The sequence below is a fragment of the Nerophis ophidion genome, linkage group LG02, assembly GCF_033978795.1.
Source record: "Nerophis ophidion isolate RoL-2023_Sa linkage group LG02, RoL_Noph_v1.0, whole genome shotgun sequence".
In the NCBI taxonomy this organism is placed as follows: Eukaryota; Metazoa; Chordata; class Actinopteri; order Syngnathiformes; family Syngnathidae; genus Nerophis; species Nerophis ophidion.
This window is the reverse complement of record NC_084612.1, coordinates 43,151,649-43,160,616: the sequence shown is the minus strand read 5'-3', so window position 1 is coordinate 43,160,616 and position 8,968 is coordinate 43,151,649. Positions and strand designations below refer to the sequence as shown.

The 8,968-nt window shown below is 37.8% G+C and overlaps 1 protein-coding gene across 1 annotated transcript in view; it reads right to left on the bottom strand.

Annotated features, from left to right (window-relative positions):
- The window catches only part of arnt2 (aryl-hydrocarbon receptor nuclear translocator 2), a 129,064-nt gene that overhangs the window by 64,445 nt on the left and 55,651 nt on the right, over positions 1 to 8,968 (bottom strand). Inside the window, exons 5-6 of the mRNA XM_061884220.1 lie at positions 7,841 to 8,054; positions 1,529 to 1,631 (exon numbers count right to left, since the gene is read on the bottom strand). Of these exons, the coding sequence (XP_061740204.1) occupies positions 1,529 to 1,631; positions 7,841 to 8,054 (317 nt within the window). The remainder of the gene's footprint in view (positions 1 to 1,528; positions 1,632 to 7,840; positions 8,055 to 8,968) is intronic.

Sequence of the window (8,968 nt, the reverse complement as noted above, 5' to 3'; positions counted from 1 at the left end):
AAAAATATGTATTTGAACGCTTTAGGCTACCGAGAGCTGTCTCCCCCTTTCTTAAACTTACGTTTTGACATGATATATTTCCCCCGCAGGATAATAAGAATGTATCTTCTGTTTGTGTTTTCGCCGTGTGTTTGATGTTATTTTTTCCGCCGGAATTGTGCCCTTATATGGGGATTTAATTTACCTATGCAAATTACGGAATTAAGGGTGTTTACATCGGCATATTGGCGCAATAAAGGTGTGTTTATTTGCAAATTATGATAGACAACTACGCACTAACCATTTGGCATTCAGAAACTTAAGGACAGCACTTGGGAACAATTTGGGCGTTTTTAAAAACCTGTCATGAATTTGAATGGACTCCTCACTTAGGAAGAAACATACGAGGAAAAGTTAGGAATTTATTAACGAAAATTCACCAGCTGAAATCAATATCATGCTTCATTCCAGCAAAATATTCTGGGATACACAATAAGTACCTGCTGGCTGCATTAAAGATGTGGTCGCCATTGACAAAGTTTATAACTGCTATCGGCAACTTGCCGCCAAAGACAGGTAGCCAGAACACAGTTTTGATTATATTTATATAAGGCAGAGTTGGAAACATGAGATAATCACAATTAGCTTGTGCTCATCTGGGTATAAATGTATATACACTTATTATTATTATTATTCATTTATGAATTGTTATGAACTGTTACTGGCATATCCAATAATAATGGTAATATCAAAAATGTAAATAAATGGAATGTGGGAATATAAAAGGCATCAGGTGCTATCGCATGGGGCGAAGCGGAAACTGATGTCAGATGCCACCTGGACCACCTGTTGGCCAAATCATTTTTTTTCAGAGCCACTACTTGTAGATTTCCCATTGGCCTGTGGAGAACTGGGACTAAAAGACACAATTACCAAAAGGACTTGAGTTGAATGCGCGGTACCGTATGTACGCTGCGGCTTCCAATGTTTTATCGGTTGCCCGCATGTGCATGCCGCTCGTGCATGTCGCGTACGTATCTTTGGGGACTTTGGGTAATATCTTTTCTGTATAAACCTTCCGTGGTAAACTGCACTTAAGGCAGTGGGGTTGAGTGTGTTGTGCAGGTGTTGGTAGTGTATTGCTGATTTACATGGACAGGAGGGGGGAGATATTTGTTATGCGGGATTAATTTGTGTGGTATTAAAAATAAACCTGATGGTGTTGTAGCTAATGGTCATATTGTATGTCTTTTGATTATTTATTGTTAAACACGTTCCAACCTGAATATTAAGTCCTACCCGTGACTTCTTGATTAGTGATAGTGACAGCGACACCTGGAGAACATGGGTGCGTTTGTTACAATCTTAGGCACAAATTCAGGCGACTTTGAGTATTTCTTTTTAATGTTAGTCTAAAAATGTTTTTCTTTTATCAAACAAATGTACCGTTCTTGTTTCAAAATGAAAAACAAAAGTCCCCAAAAATAATTATGACTGAGTGAATTTTGTACTCATGTATGCTATCTTGTCAAAGATGTTAAACACAAACCTCATGCGACAAATGAAGGAGCGCCGGGAGCCCATGCACATTCTCATGGAGGACTGCTGCCCCTCCTTTTTCACGGTTCCTGTCTTTAGGTCGAGAATCCGCCCTATTAACACAAACAGTTTTTTTTTTTAAAACACAAGTACACAGACACACGAGTGGTTGTTCCAAAATGTGTGTTAATTTGTACAGTGTACACATAATAATATGACAGGATGGGATGATGGATAAATAGAGATAGATATTCAGCTAAAGATATCTCAGGGTTTCCCCCATATGTTTCGGTTTGTGGCATGGCGCAAGACGCATGTTGGTGTCTGGATCCTCGGCAGTGAGATTAGGCGCCCCCTACGGCTCCTCTAAACATGACACGCACACACCCCAATTTAGCACTCCACTCCAAGACCCACCCAACCGTTAGAGCAAGTCCTTGTCTTGAAATTACGGATCTGACTTGCTGACTCCTCTTATCCACCTTTGTATACAGCAGTCTAATATGCCACATATACACCTGTGGCGATTGCTAAAGACTGCAAGGGAAGTTCAGTTTCTCCTAAAATATAAAAAAGTGGTCAAATATGTTCTTTTGCATTTTGCAGTAAATTTGTTGGATTGCGTTCAACTTTGTTTGAATTCAGCTAAGTTGGCGACAGCTGGTGCGACTTTTTTTCATTGATGTCATAACGTCACAGTGCTGCAACCAAACTAGACAATCATTGGACAAATGCTTGACTTTCTCCCGCCCACGGACAGTGAGCAAATAAATAAGAGGGATTAAAAGAAGGACGCCAGGCTTCTGCATGATGATATGAATATATCTGTTATCTGTTATTGAAGAAGCACTGATGTTTAAAGAGTACAATAATAGCCGAGCAATAATAAGAGTAGAAAAATATTTTCCCCTACTTAAAAGACTAGCAGCTGCCACTGGTATATAGGCTGTTTTACATTGTACAGTAATAACAATGATGAAAATAGAGCAAAACGATATATAATATAACAAAAATATATTATAAAAATTACCAATAACAGACTTGTTTTTAAAATGTATGCAAACTATATTTAGAATTCAAAAAAGTATATATATGCATCATCAACAAATATGCAAATTCGATGATGATATCACATTGACCATGTCCCAAGCTACATATACACTTTCACATCTATATTGGCATGGTAGGGAAAACCCTGAATCTCCACTCATAAACTCCTCTACTTGTTTCTGTTTGTGCTTATGCAAGTTTGAGCAACGGGACCCACCTGCTGCTGCTTCCTAATTAGTGGTGTTCCTTAGCACATAGGCAACAGCAAGAACACAATTGTTCCTCTTGATAATTTTTCACGCTTTTAGTTACCGTGCCAAAAACAATGTATCCCATTCTTTTTGTATCTTGTTCTTGTCTTCCTCCAGTTTCTTATAGTACACTGTTGTACTTTTCAACCTAATTTACCCTGCATTAAACCCTATGACATCACCTTGTCAGCTTGTATCCACGTTAAATGGCATGATATATACATAAAGGCAGAGTGTATCAAGTATCATTGTCTTTGGGACAGCACTGATCTTCTCCATATTGTAAACAGAATTTGTACCTTTGCAAGTATAAACTTAATGCATGTTTTGTATATGACAGGTGTGATATTTTTTTGTGTCTATACTGGAGTTGTACGTTATATTGGTACTAGGGCTGGGCGATATGGCCTTTTTTTAATATCTCTGTATTTTTAGGCCATATTGCGATATACGATATATATCTCGGTATTTTGCCTTAGCCTTGAATTAACACTTGATACATATGATCACAGCAGTATGATGATTCTATGTGTCTACATTAAAACATTCTTGTTCATACTGCATTAATATATACTCATTTTGAACTTTCATGCAGAGAAGGAAATCACAACTAAGTCAATTGACCAAAACTGTATATATTAAACAGTTATTAACGGGTGACTTTTCAAATGATGCTACAAATTAGCAGTAATGCTACTTTTGGTAGCAACGCTTTTGCCCCACACTTGACAAATTAAAGTTTTCTATTTGACATATTCCCGCTTGAAGCCAAACCACCGCCAGACAATGGACCCTGTGCTGTTTTTCTGGGGAATTAATTCTTCCTTCATTTGTTACCAGATTGGCACCTTCTTTCTCTCGTATTACCACCCGCAACACTCCGCTAGCATCACAGCTAACGTTAGCCACGCTGCTACCTCTCTGCTCCGTGAGGGCGTAGACGTATGTGACATATGACGTGACAGTATGTGACATGTGTAAGTTTGTGCGTTTACACTCTGTAGGAAGGAGAGACAAGAAGGAGTTGGAAGAGCCTGTAGTGTAATGCCTGCAGCTAAAAAGCAACTACGTGAGACAAATACTCCAATATCACGATATAGTAATTTTCTATATCGCACAGATATATATTGTGATATATATTGATATATCGCCCAGCCCTAATTGGTACTAATAAAGTCCTTTGGTAATCATTAATTACTGCCTATACTGCCTTTGAAAAATATTGGAACATTTTTTCAAACAAATATTGCCGTACGGTGGTGACATGCTGAGCCAAGGTGCATGTTGAGTGTGTCAACATGCACAGACAGAGCGCATACAAGCAGAAACAGTGTGGAGACAAATAATCACAAAAACCGGTGATTCTACTGGATAATAAAGATGGAGCGTGAAGCATAATATGGAGGTACTTGGGCTTCAAAACTAACGATAATAGTGAAGCTTTACACATTGCAAGAGGTGCTTCAAAACATGCCTTGTCAAAAGTGGCAAAACAGTATTACTACCTTTTTTTCAAACTTAGGTAAACATTTAAATAACAAGCCTCTGTGCCTGCACAAGGTGTTTAAAGAGCGACAGAAAATGTAGTTAACTAGCTCCTCCCTGTGTACATATGTAGACACACATACAGCTGGTTGACTTGTTGCCAATTACTAGCATATTCAAAACCACCAAGTGAAATGACGGAATTTTAAAAAAAAATCCTAGAATTTGTGTTTTATCTATGTAGTTATAGCCAGAGTAGTGTTTATAGTATTTACTATGTTTTGTATTTGAGCATTTCATACCGTGTCAACTAAGCTTTATATTCTATTCTAACCTAATACTAAATTATGGCAGGCTAATTGTAAAATAAATTATTTAAATTTGTTCTTTGAGTGCAATAGGAAACAAATACGTAATGTATGATAGTAGTTTCTGTTAAAATGAAGCCAATAATGATTTTTTTTTTTATGGTCCCCTTTATTTTGAAAAGTATCGAAATACAGTTTGGTACAAGATATTAATATTGGGACAACCCTAGTCTACATATAACAGACGTTACATGTACAGTACTGGTCATAGTCCCTTTGCATGTGACTTGTATCCTAACTTAACTTCTATCGTGATTTGGTATTTAACCAAAAAAACTATTCAATAAAATTAACTTGACCTTCTTGGACGGGTGGCCCCTACTATGATGGTAGACGTAAAATTTATATATTAGTTTCTAAGTTATTAATAAGTATAGTTCTGTAAGATTCTGTTATAGTGACTTTGTTTCTTTGATTTTTGAGTTTGCTGTCAGATGAAACAACTGACACAGAAAGTGGGCTGCTACATCTGTCCCAGAGAAGATTCCTTGTTAAAGAAAATAAATAACACAATGGTGCCCTCTAGTGAGCACACAGACTCAATATTACCCTCAAAGCTTTTTGCAACTATAAGGGTCATGAATATACCAAAGGTCTGCAAACATTAAAATGTTAGTTAAATGTGATAGAACAGGCAAAATTGATCTACTAAGAATCCAAATAACATGCTAAATCAGGGATGGGCAACATATTTGACTCATGGGCCACATTGGGCTAATCATGTACCGGTAATTACAAATCCAGTGTCCATATGAGTTGGGAAATTGTGTTAAATGTAAATATAAACAGAATACAATGATTTGCAAATCCTTTTCAACCCATATTCAGTTGAATGCCCTACAAAGACAAGATATTTGATGTTCAAACTCATAAACTTTATTTTTTTTGCCAAATAATAATTAACTTAGAATTTCATGGCTGCAACATGTGCCAAAGTAGTTGGGAAAGGACATGTTCACCACTGTGTTACATCACCTTTTCTTTTAACAACACTCAATAAACGTTTGGGACCTGAGGACCAATTGTTTGAAGCTTTGAAAGTGGAATTCTTTTCCATTCTTGTTTTATGTAGAGCTTCAGTCGTTCAACAGTCCGGGGTCTCCGCTGTCGTATTTTGCGCTTCATAATGCGCCACACATTTTCGATGGGAGACAGATCTGGACTGCAGGTGGGCCAGGAGAGTACCCGCACTCTTTTTTTACAAAGTCACGCTGTTGTAATACTTGTCTTGCTGACATAAGCAGGGGCGTCAATGATATCGTTGCTTGGATGACAACATATGTTGTTCCAAAACCTGTATGGACCTTTCAGCATTAATGGTGCCTTCACATATGTGTAAGTTACCCATGCCTTGGGCACTAATACACCCCCATACCATCACAGATGCTGGCTTTTGAACTTTGCGCCTATAACAATCTGAATGTTTATTTTCCTCTTTGTTCTGGAGGACACCACGTCCTCTGTTTCCAAATATAATTTGAAATATGCACTCATCAGACCACAGAACACCTTTCCACTTTGCATCAGTCCATCTTAGGTGAGCTTGGGCCCAGCCAAGCTGGCGGCGTTTCAGGATATTGTTGATAAATGGGTTTGGCTTTGCATAGTCGAGTTTTAACTTGCTCTTACAGATGTAGCGACCAACTGTAGTTACTGACAGTGGTTTTATGAAGTGTTCCTGAGCCCATGTGGTGATATCCTTTACACGCGGATGTCGGTTTTTGATGCAGTACCGCCTGACGGATCAAAAGTCCGTATTATCATCGCTTACGTGCAGTGATTTCTCCAGATTCTCTAAACGTTTTGATGATTTTACGGACCGTAGATGGTAAAATCCCTAAATTCCTTGCAATAGCTCGTTGAGAAATGTTTTTCTAAAACTATTTGACAATTTGCTTACAAAGTGGTGACCCTTGCCACATCCTTGTTTGTGAATTACTTAGCATTTCATGTAAGCTGCTTTTACACCCAATCATGGCACCCAACTGTTCCCAATTAGCCTGCACACCTGTGGGATGTTCCATATAAGTGTTTGATGAGCATTCCTCAACTTTATCAGTATTTATTGCCACCTTTCCCAACTTCTTTGTCATGTGTTGCTTGCATTAAATTCTAAAGTTAAAGATTCTTTGCAAAAAAAAAAAAAGTTTATGCGTTTGAACATCAAATATGTTGTCTTTGTAGCATATTCAACTGAATATGGGTTGAAAATGATTTGAAAATCATTATATTCCGTTTATATTTACATCTAACACAATTTCCCAACTCATATGGAAACGGGGGTTTTAGATAAAGCATATAAATAAATGTAATAACTAAATCACTACAACATATAAAACAATACAGCAGTATAAAGAAAGTTTCAGTAACCTGTATTTCTGATTTAAAGACAAAAGTTCTGTATCTTTTTTTATTAATGAATGCAACTCAATGTGCTCTCTCATGAGAGCACGTGTGTGCATGTGCTGATAACGTTTACACCGCCGTTGATCACTTTGGCCACACTTTGATTTAAGTCTTCCTTTTTGCCTCGACGGTCGCAATCATTAATGCAAAACAGCGCTAGTTTGCACATACCTGTAAAAGTGCTAAATGTAGATGCAAAAACAATAGCTACAAAACAATTTTAGGCTTGATTTATCACATTGTGGGCACTAAATGATTACATTTGCATCTCCTCCTCCAATATTATGGTGATTTTGGTACTAGGCACATAATCTTCATATACATGAATACATAGATTGCGCTTGCTAATGTGTTCATTAAACAGTCGGAATCCGCGGCACACAATTTTGGTAGATCAGTTTTGCGTGCTATCAATCAATTTGCACATGATGTAGGTCAAGCCCTGTGAATCTGAGCATCATGTCATGTATATTTAAACATACATAATTTCAGCATCATGAGTATAAAAGTATAATAGAACATTCATACCTCCAATGAGAATATGCAAATGCCACAAAATACATTCAAACGCAGATATCATGGGCAAAAAATCTAAGAAAACAAAATTCATCAATTCTTCAAATTGAAGAAATTAATTTTTGGGCTTATCTTGAGGTGTGAAATAATTAAAAACCTGAAAATACAAAAGTTTCCAGGAAAATCAATATTTTTGTGGGAATATTGTATTTTTTAATAAATACATTTGAACAATTGTTTATCTACCTGTCATGGAGTTTTCAGAAGTACTGAGCTGTTCCCTTAGCTTGTCCACATCATCTGGGTGGACCTGTTCATAGAGGGTACTACCAAACCACTCAGCCTGGGGATGGTTCAACACAGGTGTCACCGAATCAGAAACATATATCACGCGTCCCGTCTCTGCAGCCACAACAAACAGGAAACCATCCGCAGCTTCCAGGATCAAATGCTTCAATTCCTATACCAAAAGACAAAGCAAATAAATATGAGCCATTCCACAGAATTGGAGCAACATTTTTCTCTACATGAGTCTGCTTTCCACTTACAAGCACATATACTGCCAATTAATGGTGGAGGAAGAGTATGCAACATAACATATTATTTTCAAGATGGCTAAAACACATCCAAGAGATCAGACAGCAACATTTAACTTTTTTTAGCAACACTAGAAATTGGCCCTAGTGTGTGAATGTAAGTGTGAATGTTGTCTGTCTCTCTGTGTTGGCCCTGAGATGAGGTGGCGACTTGTCCAGGGTGTACCCCGCCTTCCGCCCGATTGTAGCTGAGAAAGGCACCAGCGCCCCCCGCGGCCCCAAAGGGAATAAGCGGTAGAAAATGGATGGATGGATGGTTAGTTTTTACACTTAATAAAAATGCATGCCATCCAAGAGTTCGGGTCTTAGGAGGCTATGTTGATCGTTCCAATTAATTACATGTTTACCGAGCAAAGTGCCTTGCAAATTAATCTGATTGCATATTTATTACAGTTGTCTCATTGCGCTTCAATCATTGCAACTTCAGTACATTGTTGATTTAAATTTTAAAGTGGTCTTGTGCCACTTTTCATTCTTGCCTTTTGGGTGAGGGCATGGCTTACTGGCTTGTTTGCTTGTCACAATGTCGCCAAAGTATTATTTGCAGAGACATTTTTAACACCTGGAATTTGTAGTTCGTACACTGTAGAATCTAAAGGCTGTTTTTTTCAATGTAAGTGTGACATCATTATTCTTGATAATCAGGTTATAAATACAGCTGGAGGCAGTGTATTAGAGTGCCTCCTGTAGTACTCTGACTTATCACACTGTAAGAAGTGGGTGCAATTATGAGCTAGCAGCTGCTTGTCGCTATAGTGTCTTATCAGCATTTGCGTTG